We start from the raw sequence: 18,908 nt of genomic DNA, 5'->3' as shown, positions 1-18,908 counted from the left end.
GCCACTATATACTAGATATGTTGGGGATAAACAACATACATTTTAGTTTCTGGCACTTCAGGTCAAAAGGGACTATATATATGAAACTGATGATATAGAGACTGCAACACATTCTCACCTGTCACTCAACGATCCTGGACTTCTGAGCTTGAGGCTATAGCTGGATAGAACTTACCTCTCCCATGTGGGCAGGTAAGCAAATTTGCCTGAGACATGGAGACTGGGAATATTTGGTGAAAAAAGAGCAGACCGCGGTATATTAGTTCTGCTTATCAAGTATTTCCTGTGCTCTCCCTTCCAGATTCATAGCAGGATCTCACTTCCTGGCCCCATTATGACTGTGCGGGGCACTGTAGATACAAATTGGGAGTGGAAGTGTCATTTCCAGTCCAGAATGCTGACTTACCAGTAGGAAATCTGGGCTTTTTTTCACTCTACAAGATAACAGGTAATGTTCCAACAGGAACTATGCTATCAGGCTAGTTCCTAGGGTGAGGACATCATGAGACTGAGCCCCCAAAGAATTCTCAGTGTACATGGAGAATTAGTAAGACATAAACCGTTGCTGTCTGAAGCCAGAGGGTTTAGGGCATAACCTAGCCTGGCTTGGCTAATTCATGCCTTATGCTCTTATGACCTATTCTTCTCTGTGAGTTTTCTGTCCATTAACGTAGTCATATACTTCATATCTCTGACACCCTGGTATTTCACCACCCAAAAGAGTATAATTGTTACATCAAATTTATAAAATTTCTTGTATATTTCCTCTTCCAAGCCATTTATTAAAAAGACACTGAGGAGGGCTCACGCCAAGGGGTACTTCCCAGAACTTCTGCTGCCAGTGTCCATGTCCGTTGGTGAGCCACTGCTGCCCCCTGCCTCTGCAGGAGACCCTCCAACACTAGCAGAACACAGCAGGCCAGGAAAGATACAGGGTTATCACCACAGCCTATTATCGTGGGGCCATGGGCTTTATTTTAATGAATGACGTCACACATGAACAATCCTTCAGTGCAGTACAGGATTGCCAGGCGTCAGGGCTGTGCCTCTGAGGTGGGAGAGCCAAGTTCAGGACACTGGTCCACAAGAGACCTCCCAGCTCCACGTAATATGAAACGGCGAAAATCTCCCAGAGATCTCCATCTCAACGCCAAGACCCAGCTCCACTCAACGACCAGCAAGATACGGTGTTGGACACCCTATGCCAAAAAACTAGGAAGAAAGGAACACAACACCCTCGATTAGCAGAGAGGCTGCCTAAAATCATAATAAAGCCACAGACACCCCAAAACACACCACCACACGTGGACCTGCCCACCAAAAAGACAAGATCCAGCCTCATCCACCAGAACACAGGCACTAGTCCCCTACACCAGGAAGTCTACACAAGCCACTGAAAAACAACCTTAGCCACTGGGGACAGACACCAAAAACAACGGGAACTATGAACCTGCAGCCTGCAAAAAGGAGACACCAGTCACAGTAAGTTAAGCAAAATGAGAAGACAGAAAAACACACAGCAGATGAAGGAGCAAGATAAAAACCCACCAGACTTAACAAATGAAGAGGAAATAGGCAGTCTACCTGAAAAACAATTCAGAATAATGATAGTAAAGATGATCCAAAATCTTGGAAATAGAATGGAGAAAATACAAGAAACATTTAACAAGGACCTAAAAGAACTAAAGAGGAAACAAACAGTGATGGACAACACAATAAATGAAATCAAAAATTCTCTAGAAGGGATCAATAGCAGAATAACGGGTAAGTGACCTGGAAGATAAAATAGTGGAAATAACTACTGCAGAGCAGATAAAGAAAAAAGAATGAAAAGAATTGAGGACAGTCTCAGGACCTCTGGGACAATATTAAATGCACCAACATTCGAATTACAGGGGTCCCAAAAGAAGAAGAGAAAAAGAAAGGGACTGAGAAAATATTTGAAGGGATTGTAGTTGAAAACTTCCCTAATATGGGAAAGGAAATAGTTAATCAAGTCCAGGAAGCCCAGAGAGTCCCATAGAGGATAAATCCAAGGAGAAACATGCAAAGACACATATTATTCAAACTATCAAAAACTAAATACAAAGAAAACATATTAAAAGAAGCAAAGGAAAAACAACAAATACTACACAAGGGAATCCCCATAAGGTTAACAGCTGATCTTTCAGCAGAAACTCTGCAAGCCAGAAGGGAATGGCAGGACATATTTAAAGTGATGAAAAGGAAAATCCTACAACCAAGATTACTCTACTTAGCAAGGATCTCATTCAGATTTGACGGAGAAATTAAAACCTTTATAGACAAGCAAAAGCTAAGAGAATTCAGCACCACCAAACCAGCCTTACAACAAATGCTACAGGAACTTCTCTAGGCAGGTAACACAAGAGAAAGAAGAGACGTACAATAACAAACCCAAAACAATTAAGAAAATGGTAACAGAAACATACATATCGATAATTACCTTAAGTGTAAATGGATTAAATGCTCCAACCAAAACACACAGACTGGCTGAATGGATATGAAAACAAGATCCATATATATGCTGTCTACAAGAGACCCACTTCGGACTTAGGGACACACAGAGACTGAAAATGAGGGATGCCTCATATCACATAAAATAGACTTTAAAACAAAGACTATTACAAGAGACAAAGAAGGACACTACATAATGATCAAGGGATCAATCCAAGAAGAAGATATAACAGTTGTAAATATTTATGCACCCAATATAGGAGCACCTCCTATGGGTGCATATATTTATGCACCCAACATAGGAGCACCCCAATACATAAGGCAAACACTAACAGCCATAAAAGGGGAAATCGACAGTAACACAATCATATAGGAGACTTTAACATCCCACTTTCACCAACAGACAGATCATCCAAAATGAAAATAAATAAGGAAACACAAGCTTTAAATGATACATTAAACAAGATGGACTTAACTGATATTTATAGGACATTCCATCCAAAAACAACAGAATACACATTCTTCTCAAGTGCTCATGGAACATTCTCCAGGATAGATCATATCATGGGTCACAAATCAAGCCTTGGTAAATTTAAGAAAATTGAAATCGTATCAAGTATCTTTTCTGACTACAACGCTATAAGACTAGATATCAATTACAGGAAAAACTCTGTAAAAAAATACAAACAAATGGAAGGTAAACAATACACAACTTAATGATCAAGAGATCACTGAAGAAATCGAACAGGGAATCAAAAAATACCTAGAAACAAATGACAATGAAAACACGACGACCCAAAACCTATGGGATGCAGCAAAAGCAGTTCTAAGAGGGAAGTTTACAGCAATACAATCCTACCTTAAGAAACATCTCAGATAAACAACCTAAGCTTACACCTAAAGCTATTAGAGAAGGAAGGACAAGAAAACTCCAAAGTTAGCAGAAGTAAAGAAATCATAAAGATCAGATCAGAAAGAAATGGAAAAAAAATGAAGGAAACAATAGCAAAGATCAATAAAACTAAAAGCTAGTTCTTTGAGAAGACAAACAAAATTGATAAACCATTAGCCAAACTCATCAAGAAAAAAAGGGAGAAGACTCAAATCAATAGAATTAGAAATGAAAAAGGAGAAGTAAAAAGTGATACTGCAGAAATACAAAGGATCATGACAGACTACTACAAGCAACTATATGCTAATAAAATGGACAACCTGGAAGAAATGGACAAATTCTTAGAAATGCACAACATTCCGAGACTGAACCAGGAAGAAATAGAAAATATGAACAGACAGGTCACAAGCACTGAAATTGAAACTGTGATTAAAAATCTTCCAACAAACCAAAGCCCAGGACCAGACGGCTTCACAGGCAAATTCAATCAAACATTTAGAGAAGAGCCAACACCTATCCTTCTCCAACTCTTCCAAAATATAGCAGAGGGAGGAACACTCCCAAACTCATTCTATGAGGCCACCATCACCCTGATACCAAAACCAGACAAAGATGTCACAAAGAAAGAAAACTACAGGCCAATATCACTGATGAACATAGATGCAAAAATCCTTAATGAAATACTAGCAAACAGAATCCAACAATACATTAAAAGGATCATACACCATGATCAAGTGGGGTTTATTCCAGGAATACAAGGATTCTTCAATATACGCAAATCAATCAGTGTGATAAATCATATTAACAAACTGAAGGAGAAAAAGCATACTATCACCTCAATACATGCAGAGAAAGCTTTCAACAAAATTCAACACCCATTTATGATAAAAACCCTCCAGAAAGTAGGCATAGAGGGACCTTTCCTCAACATAACAAAGGCTGCATATGACAAACTCACAGCCAACATGGTCCTCAATGGTGAAAAACTGAAACCATTTCCACTAAGATCAGGAACAACAAGGTTGCCCACTCTCACCACTATTATTCAACATACTTTTGGAAGTTTTAGCCACAGCAATCAGAGAAGAAAAAGAAATAAAAGGAATCCAAATCAGAAAAGAAGTAAAGTTGTCACTGTTTGCAGATGACATGATACTATACACAGAGAATCCTAAAGATGCTATCAGAAAACTACTAAAGCTAATCAATGAATTTGGTAAAGTAGCAGGATACAAAATTAATGCACAGAAATCTCTTGCATTCCTATACACTAATGATGAAAAATCCGAAAGTGAAATTAAGAAAACAATCCCATTTCCCATTGCAACAAAAGGAATAAAATACTAAGGAATAAACCTACCTAAGGAGACAAAAGACCTGTATGCAGAAAATTATAAGACACTGATGAAAGAAATTTAAAATGATACAAATAGATGGAGAGATATAGCATGTTCTTGGATTGGAAGAATCAACATTGTGAAAATGACTCTACTACCCAAAGCAATCTACAGATTCAATGCAATCCCTATCAAACTACCACTGGCATTTTTCACAGAACTGGAACAAAAATTTTCACAATTTGTATGATAAAAGACCCCAAATAGCCAAAACAATCTTGAGAAAGAAAAACGGAGCTGGAGGAATCAGGCTCCCTAACTTCAGACTATACTACAAAGCTACAGTAATCAAGACAGTATGGTACTGGCACAAAAGCAGAAATACAGATCAATGAAACATGATACAAAGCCCAGCGATAAACCCATGCACATACGGTCACCTTATCTTTGATAAAGGAGGTAAGAATATACCGTGGAGAAAAGACAACCTCTTCAATAAGTGGTGCTGGGAAAACTGGACAGCTACATGTAAAAGTATGAAATTAGAACACTCCCTAACACCATACACAAAAATAAACTCTAAATGGATTGAAGACCTAAATGTAAGGCCAGACACTATCAAATTCTTAGAGGAAAACACAGGCAGAGCACTCTATGACATAAATCACAGCAAGATCCTTTTTGACCCACCTCCTAGATACATGGAAATAAAAACAAAAATAAACACATGGGACCTAATGAAACTTAAAAGCTTTTGCACAGCAAAGGAAACCATAAACAATGTGAAAAGACAACCCTCAGAATGGGAGAAAATATTTGCAAATGAAGTAACTAACAAATGATTAATCTCCAAAATATACAAGCAGCTCATGAAGCTCAATATCAAAAAAACAAACAACCCAGTCCAAAAATGGGCAGAAGACCTAAACAGACATTTGTCCAAAAGAAGATATACAGATTTCCAACAAAAAAATGAAAGAATGCTTGACATCATTAATCATTAGAGAAATGCAAATCAAAACTACAATGAGATATCCCCAGTCTTGGGGATAGAATGGTATGTTTATAAATCTCCATTTAAATTCTAGACCTGGGGCTTCCCTGGTGGTGCAGTGGTTGCAAATCTGCCTGCTAATGCAGGGGACACGGGTTCGAGCCCTGGTCTGGGAGGATCCCACATGCCGCAGAGCAACTAGGCCCGTGAGCCACAACTACTGAGCCTGCGCGTCTGGAGCCTGTGCTCTGCAACAAGAGACGCCGCGACAGTGAGAGGCCCGTGCACCACGATGAAGGGTGGCCCCCGCTTGCCACAACTAGAGGAAGCCCTCGCACAGAAACGAAGACCCAACACAGCAAAAATAAATTAATTAATTAATAAACTCCTACCCCCAACATCTTCTTTAAAAAAAAAAAAAATTCTAGACCTAATTTTGTTTTCCTATTAGTATATTTTCTTCCTGTGATACAAAATAGGTCCTTTGTATAAGGTTGATTTTATTTTCACCTACCAAGTGTTATGTTATTCAAAAGTGTTGCCGGGAACTTCTTGCACTAATTATTCATACTATGACATATACATATATGCTCTTCAATTGACTGTTTAATGTAAATCCAATAATCATGTCTGCAATGCTTTCTAAGACATTAAATCAAGAAAAGAAAACACAGTCACCAGAAAAAAATTTTAAACAGAAACTAATTCCTATAAGCAATGAAAGGTAATTCAAACATAAATACATACTTCAAATTCAAATGTTATTTATAAATCTTGTACCACTAAAAATCATTTCAGATGCCATTATACATTTACAGTAATCTTTTGCTTCTGTTATTTGATAAATAATATTATAACCCAGAAATTAGCATAAGAATTTTCGTTAATTTGGGGATGATCTACATACTTTAGGCCTTTAGCCCTATATTTAGTCTATCATAAAATTCCGAAACTTTAACATTGAGTTTACATAAGCATATTTTTTTCTCCAAAATACACCAAGGAAAGTAAATGGCATGAAACTGAATAAACAGCTATAGAGTTCTCAGGGGAAGAGAGTCAGAAGAAAAGTATAAATATATAATGGATGTGCAACTTTATTACCTGAGTATTTAACAACTCTTCACACTTGTGTGCTTGTTTCTCTATTGCAGAAATGTACTGTTTTTCAATAGCTTCTACTTGTTGCTTAACTGAAGACTGCAGTAGTGCCTAAAAACAAGCAAAAATGTCATGTGGATCACAGACAAAACTTGGAATCTACTGTTGGCATGAGAAATTTTTTTGACAGTTGTACATATCTGAAATATGATACTATTCTGCATTACAAAATACACATTTGTGAATATTAAAGCAAATTCATATATAACACTACTTTAAGCTTTCGGTTTTAGGTTTTCCTATTGCCAAGATTAGTTTTTTGGCTTAGATGTTCCTTCCACACACCTTCTCGGTAAAAAGGCCAAGTCACAGAAGATGATAAAGAGGGTGAGTAGTTCTGTTAAATATAAATTCAGTTTAGTGAAGACCACACAGGATGAGAAGCATGTGAAAGCTGCTGAAAAAAAAGAGAAGAGAAAAAAACCAGACATACTTCACTGGCTGACAAAACTCCACATCCTCTCGGCACACTGTAATATCCCATGGGCCAAGCATGATCTTCAAGACCACAAATCAAGTAAAAGCAGATGGAAACTCTGAGCAATTTCAAACATAAAAGAGCTGCCCCCCAGGAAGTTCACGCCCCTAATGTGAAAAGGTATAAGGCAAAGTGTGGAAGTCAGGATCTTAAGGCAATATTCATAAAAAGTAATAAAACTTGGGAGCCTACACAAACTTAAGTGGATAGTGTAAATGCTGGAAGCTCGGTCAGTTAAATATAAAGATGTTAACACTATTGTAAGGCAAGCCAAATCAACACTGGAAGATGTTCCACCCACTCACTTCCTTATTGGAGATGTTTACAATATTATCATCTTTTTTCCTTTCCTTTTTTTTTTTTTCAGGCATTATATGTTATAGTTAACATGTTCCCAGTATTATCTTACATGCTATTTATAAATCCTAAATCATTCTAAAATATGCATTTAACCATATACATAAGAACTCTTTAGCAAATATTCTATTTTTGAAGGTCTATCTGGATAACAAACTACTCATAATCAAAATAGTAAGTTGAAACAGACACATGTCTTATAGAAAACAGACCTTTGGTACATTCGCCAAGAAAAGAAAAATATGCCAAATCTCTTAAATAATCTCTGCTTTGAAAACAGATTTACTTGGTTGGAAACAACATGCATTAAGAGGCTAAATAAATATGTATGTATTTTTTAAAACTGAGACAAAAATATTTTGAAAACCTCTGAATAAGTCTCAAATCTTCAAATAATTATCTTTCTTTTGCAAATGTTAAACTGTCTTCTGATGACGCTACTACTCCTATAAGTCAATAGTTGTCACTCTGAAGCTGCAAAATTACTAGTAAACTAGTAAAGGAAAATAAACCTCTGACCACGGCTTAACCAAAATATAAAGAACTGCTTAACAGAACTGCTTTAGCCCTTCATTTATACATTATATGTCCTCTAAAGATTCCATAACGATAATTTATAGAAGACACTATAATTTAACCTCTTAAACTGTGACTAGATAATGTAAAGCTCTAATTTACCTTTGGCAAAATACAATACTATTCATTGGACTTCAGAAAATTTAAAGGATGATACAACTATGTACAATTCTGTTGGGTATATTCATGGCATCTTTTGTAGAGAGAAAAATGCCATTCTTTTGGGGGACTTGGGTTACGGCAGAATTGTTTTGCTTGATGGTAAGAACTGTTTCACTTCCTATTTGCCGTGATTCCAAATAATCCCAGGTTAAATACCCAGTTGTGATTTTCTAGTAAATTTTATCATTTGGAGGGACAGGTAAGTTAATGAAATAAAATAATATTTTCTCACCATAATTAAGAAACACAAATGAATAGTATTTTTTCCTCTGGTGACTGATTTGTATACTATATACTCATTTTCTTCCAAACTTCAAGGAGGTCAAGTACCATAGGATAATGACAAGATTTTTTAAATAAAATAATAAGATTTCTTTAAAAAAAACTGGCCTATAATACTGAACTGTGGAATTATTAGTGCCAAAGTCCAAACAAAAGAGGTAGTGTTCAAAAACCATCTTTAGAACTAGAATATTAATTATGGACATGCTTAGCAATACACAATGGTACTAGCTGCATGCTTCTATGGCTTGGTCTATCATTATATAACTGGATATTCATTTTCCCATGTAATATACCATAATAACTGCCTTAAAATTTCTTGTGTGCTGTAAGTATAAAAATGAACATTAGCCTTAACATTTCCCTATAATTTTTTTTTCCTTTGTAATTGTCTCTACAGATATCAAAGACACAAGGAACCCTTCCCTTGGGCTTATATTGAATACAACACTACAAAAACATACATGAAAGAGTTATTTCTTTTATAAGCTATTTTAAACTATTCTCAACACAAATAAAGCACTAAGACTCTCAGGGTATGTAGAGGCAGAAAAACAAAGATGTATATAAACATTCCATAACGAAAAAAATGCTACCAAAGGCAGGGAATGTTTTGTTAATTTTCAACAGGTTTAGGTTTTAGCTTCAGTCCTATCAGAGATTTTCTGTATCATCCCAGGGGATAACTTAACTGAGCTTGAGCAAAACTACTTACCACACTTCTTCAAGAATAATTTTAAAGGTGTGAACAAGATCATAGATTTCTTTAGTACAGGAACTATGTCATCTTTATACTCATCTTTATATATCACACACAGCTTCTTACAGAGTGCTCTGTACATAGCAGACACATGCAATAGCTATTTGGTGAGTGACAATCCTTGTATTAAGTTTAATATTTTAAAATCATAGTATAGGGCTTCCCTAGTGGCGCAGTGGTTGAGAGTCCGCCTGCCGATGCAGGGGACACGGGTTCGTGCCCCGGTCCGGGAAGATCCCACATGCCGCGGAGCGGCTGGGCCCTTGAGCCATGGCCGCTGAGCCTGCGCATCCGGAGCCTGTGCTCCGCAATGGGAGAGGCCACAACAGTGAGAGGCCCGCGTACCGCAAAAAAAAAAAAAAAAAAAAAAAATCATAGTATAAATGATATCAATATTCACTGGAAAGTTCACTGAGCTTCAAATTATAACTACCAAGTTCAGTTACCAAACTTGTTCCTGTTAATCCCTACCAGAGATCTGAATTTTTTTTTATCATTTTAGACTAGAAATGTTCATTCTTTCTACTCTACAAGTATAAATTTTGAGTAAATAAAATACAGTATGAGAAGGACTATAAACTCCTTGAAAAAAAAGTATGTTATAAATTCTATAATGATTAGACTCAGAGAAAACAAAGGTATTAAGTCAAAAACCACCCCACACCAACCAATACCCATAAGCAGTAGATAGTTTATTTTTAATGGAACTGAATATACATACACTGGAATTTAAATGAGTAGAGACGTATAGCTCAAGTGGACTACTGCAAACCAAACTACAATCCACTGTCCCAACAAATCCACAGAATTCTCTTCTCCCTTGAAATAGCCCAATTCTATTAGATCTGATTCTATCCTCATCAAATTTAATTACTTGTCCAGATTTGCAGAGCAGATGTGCCTAAAGAACCAAATGGTCTCTGAAACATTAATATCATGTTGGCATTTAGCACATAACCTTAAAAGAACACTTCATAGCTAATTTTAGGCAGTAATAATTTAAATTATTTTAAAAGTCAATTCTCTAAGTCATGGTTTACAAATGCAGAAAAGTATAAGGCTATGGAGCAAGCTGGAGGCAAAACATATAAATATCCCCACTGAAACTGAAGCTCTAGGAGAATAGGAATCTGTGTTTAATTCACTGATTAAACAGTGTTTAATTCACTGTAGGTACTATTGTACCTACAATAGTACCTAACATATAGGTACTATTATAATTGTAGTTAGAATATATGGAATATGTGTTGAATGAACTGAAGAAATGAATCATGATTTCTGTATGTCCAAGCCTTATTACTTGCCTAGTCATAGAGAAACTATCAAAACATTGACGTTAATTATGTCTGTTCATTGTATTCTTAGTTTAGCTTTTTGACTGCAGTAGTACAAATTAATTGTTGTAAAAGGTCATTTGAAATCAAGCACAATTTCATCTTTCTTGGAAAAATATCATAGTTTGCCTTTCAAAAATCTGTTTCAGATCTTTTCCAATTTTTAACTAAAAATAAAATAAGCAAAACTAAAAGGTATCAGCAAAAGAGTAAGTTAGAACTCTGAAGGGACACTTTTATGTTTTTTCTGGACTAAGTGCTATTTTTGAACAAAATATTACTTCAAATTTTGCAAGGCTTTTTAACTGTTGTTAGCATGTCTTATAATATTCCCTCAAAGTTTCAAACATATAAGCAAGTTTGTTATTCAAAAGGAGAGCCTACTTAACTGATATATATGAAAAATGATGAATTTCAGTCATTTCATTGAATCACTCATCCATCTTTTTCCATGAGCTCTACACTGTTCTACAGATAAAGAAACAGACACGAAGGTTAAGAAATGAGCCCAAAATCATATGAAAAGACTAAGTGGAACAAAGAACTGGATTCAGGTCCACCCTCTTGGTTCCCTGTTTGTCTTAGCCATTCCAACCTGGTAAAGCAGGTTTCTCTTCATGAACTAATCACTTATTCTATTTTATAGCCACTTAATTATTTGTTAATTCTTCACTTATTCAACTAATATTTACTGAATGCATACTTTATTCCAGACAGTGTTCTAGGCACTGGTGATGCAGACTGAACAAAACAGATATGGGCCTGACTCCCCTGAATTTACATTATTGGCAAGCGGATAGGGAAAGTGGGGAAGACAAGGAAGATTGGGAGGTACACAATAAACGAACCATTTTCATGGTGTTATATGCTATAAAGAAAATTAAAAAGGGATAAAAAGGAAAAGAATGGAGGAGAAATTTCTCAGAGAGGGAAGTCAAGAGCTCTCTTGAGAAGTCACAAAAGGTGGGGAAAAAAAGTCATATATTAAGCCTGAGGGAAGAAGATTTCCGTCAAAGAAAAAAGTACAAAGTCCTAGCATGGGAAAAAGGCTAATGAGTTCTAGAACTAGAAAAAAAGGCCAGTGCAGATCATATGAACCAGGGAATTCCATCAGATCCTATACCTGCACCAGACTTCCAGAGGACCAGAATTATGTAGAACCATGGAAAGGCATTTTAATTCTATTCAAACATGGAAGTTTCTATAATCTGATACATAGTATCTTCAAACAATGTTGCAAAGTATCAAAAGCACTCAAATGCTATCAAGAATTTCTCCATTAATAGACAATTTGTGAAAAAGAAAATATGTAGCACTGATTTTTGTAGGCTACACATATACAAGTAGGTTAGAAACATAACTAATGCACCACGCATGAACATTTTTTTATTCAGTAGAATTAAGAGTAATGCGACTATACTCTCTGGTAAGGAAGGAGTTAATCCTAATAAGAACTAGTTGAGGGACTTCCCTGGTGATCCAGTGGTTAAGACTCCACACTCCCATGCAGGGGGCCCGGTTTGATCCCTGGTCAGGGAACTAGATCCTGCACGTGACAACAAAGATCCCACCTGCCGCAACTAAGACCCGGTGCAGCCAAATAAATAAATAAATATTAAAAAAAACACAAGGGCTTCCCTGGTGGCTCAGAGGTTGCGAGTCCGCCTGCCAATGCAGGGGACACCGGTTCGTGCCCCGGTCCGGGAAGATCCCACATGCCGCGGAGCGGCTGGGCACGTGAGCCATGGCCGCTGAGCCTGTGCGTCCAGAGCCTGTGCTCCGCAACGGGAGAGGCCACAACAGCGAGAGGTCCGCGTACAGCAAAAAACCAAACAAACAAAAAAAACCCAGTTGAGTGTTTTCCATGGTCTCACAGAAAAGTGCCATAGATATGCTACAAGTATATCTGGCAACTAATACTTACTTGAACTTTATCTGGACACTGTGTCTATTAGCATGCAGTTCTTCCATAATACTTACATTCTCCATTTTATACTGAATAGATTGGCAACATAGATTATGAAAATGAGGATATAGTGTCCAAATAATGGCAGCTGACTAATTTATCTTAATGTTCAATTACTCTTGGCTAATCAAAAGTATCTTTTGCCAATTTTGGGATCTAAAATGTCAATCTACAGCTTTGTTGGCTTATCATTTGGGAAGAGAAACTGATAGTCTGATATACATATACATATATATATTTTTAAGACCTCAGTGAGCTAGTAATTCAATTGTGGTACAGATTTAGTTGCATTAGAACAGAAACATTAGGTTATCTCTGAAAACAATATTTAGACATTTTAGAAAATTTTGTTGGAATACAAAAAGAATTAATGGGATTAAAATGTATTAGTGGGGAGTTCCCTGGCGGTCCAGTGGTTAAGATTCCGTGCTTCCACTGTGGGAGGCACGGGTTCAATCCCTGGTCAGGGAACTAAGATCCCATATGCTGCGTGGCGCAGCCAAAAATAAATAAATAAATAAATAGAAATTTAAAAAAAACACAACTATCACTGGGAAGTGATTTAAAAGTACAATGTAAAAAGGACTAGGGAGTATAACTCTCTAGAGGAAAATCTTCAATCTCAACTTAAGGCTTAAGTTTATTCAACTTAAGTTTACTCAACTTAAGTTTACTCAAAACTGGATCCAAATTCAAGTTTAGGTTCATGGTCTCCTGCTACCCAGGCAGGCAGAAGTTAGGCAACACCAGAACCTTTAAGTTCAACCCTTGGGGAGAATGAAGGTGCATGTTTCTCAAGAGTAAATTCCAGATGTGTGAGGAGTGATAGTGACGGATTTGGTCATATTTCTTTTTAGAAAGCAGGACAGAAACTAATACCTAAAATTATGGGTAAAAGGATTACAAAACAAAAGATTCTGCCCTTCCTTTTCCTTAACTTAAACAAGCAGTAGTATCAAGGTCATGTTGAGGCTGCTGAAAATTTATCTTGTTACAGATCTAAAGCATTTGCAATTGCAGTGATCCTAGGTTTTTCTATGTATTTGAATTACAGTGCAGTGGCACTATATAATTCAAAAAGAAAAATGTGAAATTATGGGTACATATCTAAACATGGAAATTCAATATAGTCTAGCCATGCTATAAAGTGCATTGGAGACTGTGAAAGCCAAAGAAAACCTTTAGGACAGAGGGAATCATTCCTGTTGGCCTTGTTGTTAAGGGATTCTAGTAACATAAGAGTTGTTACCTCAAACACCACTAATGTCTCCCAGTGAAAATTTCTTTTGTGCCATGGACAACACATTAAAATTAAGAAGTTTCTAAAATCAAGTACAGCAGAGAGACGCTGCATGTCTACCTTCCAGCTACTTTAAACTTCTGAAAAGCTGCCACATGGACATGCCTCTCCCTCAGATGCCACAGTATTATTCCTTGTGACTTGAATAAGAGCTACAGTTTCAGTTAAAAAAAAAAAAGAAGAAGAAAGAAAGGAAGGAAGCAAGGAAACAAAAGGAAAAAAAGAACTCTGACTAAATCTCTTTAGAATCTTTCAGAGGATTAAATGAAGCACCTAGTTATTAAACACTAAAGGCCTACACATCTCATTTTCTGAAATATCGGAAACCACAGAAAGAAAGAAACCCATATAGGTGTCAGAAGTATTTGGCTTAAATACACAGTCATTAACCTTCCAAGGAGGCAGCATAATTTGTTGAACAGAGCCCTGCATCAAGCTTTGAATGACCTGGCTTTTATTTACAGCTCCTCCTCTGTTTGTATGTGTTTGATCAAGGCATTGTGTTTCTCCGTGTCTCAGATGCCTTATCTAATAAATAGGGAGAATAACAGAGTTTCTTCTCTGCCAGTAATAAAGGAATTCTGTGAAATTATGACTGTTAATTTAATTTACATTGATAACATTTCAAAATAGAATTGTTGTAACCATTTGCTGATTTTTGAGAACTAAATTCTTCATTTTCATGATAAATTAAACTCATGCTATGTGGATTCAAGTTAGGATCAACATTATTTTTTAAGTTACTAGATTTAAGACCATTAAAATAATTTTCCTCCAAATTAATAGAGATCCATTCATTAAACATAGATCTCAAAGATTAGAAAAGAACTTTTACTCACATTGAAAAGCCATCAACATTGAGAGAGATAAGAGGACTCATATAAATCAATTTTATTAGAAGACATACTGACAAAGATTAAATTTTCCTTTATGTTTTCTTTTTGATCACAAAGAGAAGAATGTTGCAAACTTAGACGACAATTTAACATACTTCAACTGGTTCTTTTTCAGTTAAAAATTAACCATATATTACAGAAATAATAATGTTCGGGGAGATGTGTAAATTATTTAAAATCCATTGGATTGGGCACAAAACAATCACAAGTGCCATTCCCAGCACTGGAATAGGTGCCAGAGGCCCCGGCAGTGCTGAGCTCTAGCTTGACTGTGTGGGGTTCGGGAGAAGCCTCAGGGGAAGGGACAAAGTCACCGAAGTGGCTCAGAGGAACTGTTAATATATTAACTAGTATGGAAGTATTTCACCATTATAAGATAATACAAAGTAGTGCTTGTTGGAACTCAAATTAGGTTGTTACAATGGATTAATTACCAAAAAATTTGGCTACATGAATATCCTGCTAAAATACCAAAACAGGATAGCCTTGGAACTTGGTGCTTCTAACTATATGGACTAAATCAGACTCTATATGGATTATTCTTCAAATGGAATTCCTTTCTCACTGCTATAAAACAATCTGATGATCAATTCACTGCAAATCAGAGACACGACAATTTTAAGCAAATTATCCCACCTCTGGAAGTCATAAGCTTGAAACATAGATGGGGACTGATACCCAGACAGCAATGGGAGCAAAATTTAATTTTTACTATGCATATTTCCATATCTTTTGAATTTTGTATTGCACACATATGTTCCCTTGTCAAAAAATAAGATACTTTGAGCAAATCATTCTACTCCCTAATAATTTATCCTTGGTATAAAATCTATATTCTCCTATATCATTTCCCCAAAGTTGATTAACTAGAATTTAACAGATAAAATCAAAACCAGCTGTCTATTTTGACACTGGATCACACACTAATTAGAAATGGGACAGATATCTTAAAACGCTGTTCTTCAACTGTCACTGGTTCTTACATCTCTGCTTTCCTTCCTCAGAGTCAGTGTTTTATAGTTCAGATTAAAGAATAAAGTTAACCACACCTCTTTTATAACTTTTCAAACATGCAAGAAATTTAAAAAAAAAACCAAAACTTAGGGCTCCCCTAGTGGCGCAGTGGTTGGGAATCCGCCTGCCAATGCAGGGGACACAGGCTCGAGCCCTGGTCCGGGAAGATCCCACATGCCGCAGAGCAACTAAGCCCGTGCACCACAACTACTGAGCCTGCTCTCTAGAGCCCGTGAGCCACAACTACTGAGCCCGTGTGTCACAACTACTGAACCTGTGCTCCGCAACAAGAGAAGCTACCGCCATGAGAAGCCCGTGCACTGCAACGAAGACCCAATGCAGCCACAAATAAATAAAATAAATAAATTTTTAAAAAAACCTTAAAAGCAGTTTCTTGTGTACATATCTTCATTTGGACTTATAAGAATAACTTTCACCAGTTTATCTTTTCTGCCTCTAAGAACTATGGTATGCAGTCTTTTACTAACTGGACTACTGGTTGCCAATAAAAAAACTGAATAAAGATAAATCTATAACAGACATCAATTACTATTCTTCTAAAGTCTAATTACTATGTAAGTCTTCAGTTCTATCGAAAATTGAAAATGCCTGATTACAGACAGACCTTGCTGACAATTCAGTTCACTAGAATAATGGAAGATTAAGAACCACATAACTGATAAATCACGGCGACTGGAATAGTTACAGAAATGATATTCTTTACAGATACTACTATATAATCACTCTTCCAGCAAATGTTACTAGATGTAGAAACCTCCCGAATAACCTTGTTAAAAGGAAGGTTTGAAAAATACTTTCAACCCCATCAGAACAAAACAGATCCAGCCTCATTCAACGTGGAAAGCTAATATTATTATGGATGGAAGGTACTTATAATAGAGCGGCTTGACTTTTCATGATAATAAGCAGAAATCTGTAATTAATCAACAATATATGGGTGGGACAGACTCATATTGATAAAATTCTCAAGTCTGATCAACATTAGTCATAAATATTAGCCTGATGTGATACGAAAAAGAACCCATAACATTTAAAGTGCATTTTGGAAGGTAAGCCAAAAATAACTAATGGGGAAAGGCAGATCTTACATGTCTTAAGAAACAATTAAGTAAAACCTATTCATTAATTCTTTTGTTAATCTCTGAGGTATTTTTCAAGGTCTTCTCTGCAGCAAAAATTTGAAATTTATCTCCTCAATAAAGAATGAAGTCTCCCCTTCATTCCTTTGACCATCAGGCTGAAAATCCAGTCACAATATAAAGGCAAGCCTTAAATCTATATTAAAACAAGTTTTCTTGCAAGGTTTCCAATGCCTTTTGGCTTTGGCCTGGCTGGAAAACCACAAGAATAGCCTTGTATGCAAAATTCTGGCTTAGCTCAGGAAACTCAGAGGCACATAAGAACTATTTTCAACTACCAAACCTTTCTCAATCCTCTGCTGAGGTTAAGTTTGATGGAAGGGATAAGAATGGACAAGCCAAGTTGTTAGTTCCAAACCAATCACTAGTATCTAGCATGCTGTTAGGCCAAACGCTATTGGCAACAGCAAACATCTTTATTTGTCCAGGAAAAATCTGATCATATGATAAAAGCTGGAATTTATAAGAATCCTTGTTCAATCAAATAACTAAAACTATAAATTTATTTCATATCTTTGGGTTAACAAAAGGGTGGAATTAAAAAAAAGATATATAAAAGATCTCATAACTTCATTTTTACTTATCCCCTCTTTGCACAAAAAGTTAGCAATCTCTAATCAAGGGAATACATCAAAAGAAGAGAAAAAGTTGTTCCCCCTCCTTGGAGCAGAACTTTATACAATAAAAGTAATTCTACACCCTGGGAAAAATTGGTCTCCAAAATGTATTATGTTCTCCCTTATAAAACAGTACAAACAACTCAAGAGTTCAAATAAAATACTAGCAAGTAGATGCTTTTTTAAAATGGAATACAGCAGGCATGTGATATTCCAAGCTGGCATCTGACATATGTTACACTGCTAAAATTCAAAGCAATACTTAGCAAAAGGGACTTAAGGCATACTTAACCTTTGAGAAATGCACAGTGAACCAATATTCTCAATAAAACCAAGGTTGGTCAAAATGGGAAATAAATATATCAGGAGTTTTAATCAAGATAATTTCAAAACAACTGAAGTTTATATAGCAATTTTGCATCGTTTTTCACTTAGGAATAGTGAAAATGTGTGTGTCTGATAAGTTAAAACTCTACTGCATCTGATTCAATACTCTGATACTTAAACAGAAGAAAAAAAAATCAGAAAATTCTCTTCATAAAATGTTCTAAGACTTTAGAAAAGAACTGCCCATTCCTTGTTTTCTCATTAAAACAGTCGAATATTTATAAGCACTATTCATGTGTCTAGCACTCATTGGCTTTTGACATCTGGGTTGTAATACACCAAATTAAAGATCATCAATTCAGTCAAGCTTCAGGAACAAAGACTGCGAAATGAGTATGTGTCTATATATCTAGTTTGGTGGAAATATCTTGAAATACGTAGATATACATAAATAAGCATGAGTTTTGTAAATGTACTCCACTTGGCCAAAAACATGCACACAAAACACAAGGGTGAGAAAGAAAGCTCTAGAGCTTGAGAAGAGGGTATAAAAACCCTTCTAGTTTCAGGAACTAATTTTCATATCACCAAAAAACCGACACAGAAAACATCTCACTTAGGCACCCACAAGAGGGCCAAGAAACATATAATAGACCTTAAATCACTATAGTTGTAATTTATTTGGTGCTTGCATATAAATATTAAATCAAAATGCATTTTCCTTTTTGCCTTTTTCAGGCTAATTTCTAATCACCATTTTACTAATCTGTCAACTATGTCAAATTCAATGTTTCAACACTTCTCCTATCTGCTATGATTT

At 36.1% G+C, this 18,908-nt stretch overlaps 1 protein-coding gene across 33 annotated transcripts in view; it reads right to left on the bottom strand.

Moving 5' to 3' along the window:
• The window catches only part of CCDC91 (coiled-coil domain containing 91), a 410,464-nt gene that overhangs the window by 181,424 nt on the left and 210,132 nt on the right, over window positions 1-18,908 (bottom strand). For 31 of the 33 annotated variants that reach the window (XR_007470043.1, XR_007470045.1, XR_007470046.1 and 28 more), the window contains one exon: window positions 6,803-6,910. The exons of the other annotated variants lie outside the window; for them this stretch is intronic. Coding sequence is in view for 22 of the 31 variants with exons in the window: in XM_049694203.1 (XP_049550160.1) it covers window positions 6,803-6,910 (108 nt within the window). In the remaining 9 variants the exon portion in view is untranslated. The remainder of the gene's footprint in view (window positions 1-6,802; window positions 6,911-18,908) is intronic. 33 annotated transcript variants of the gene reach the window in all.

Source organism: Orcinus orca, chromosome 11 (genome assembly GCF_937001465.1).
Source record: "Orcinus orca chromosome 11, mOrcOrc1.1, whole genome shotgun sequence".
NCBI lineage: Eukaryota > Metazoa > Chordata > Mammalia > Artiodactyla > Delphinidae > Orcinus > Orcinus orca.
This window is presented reverse-complemented; position numbering and strand designations above follow the sequence as displayed.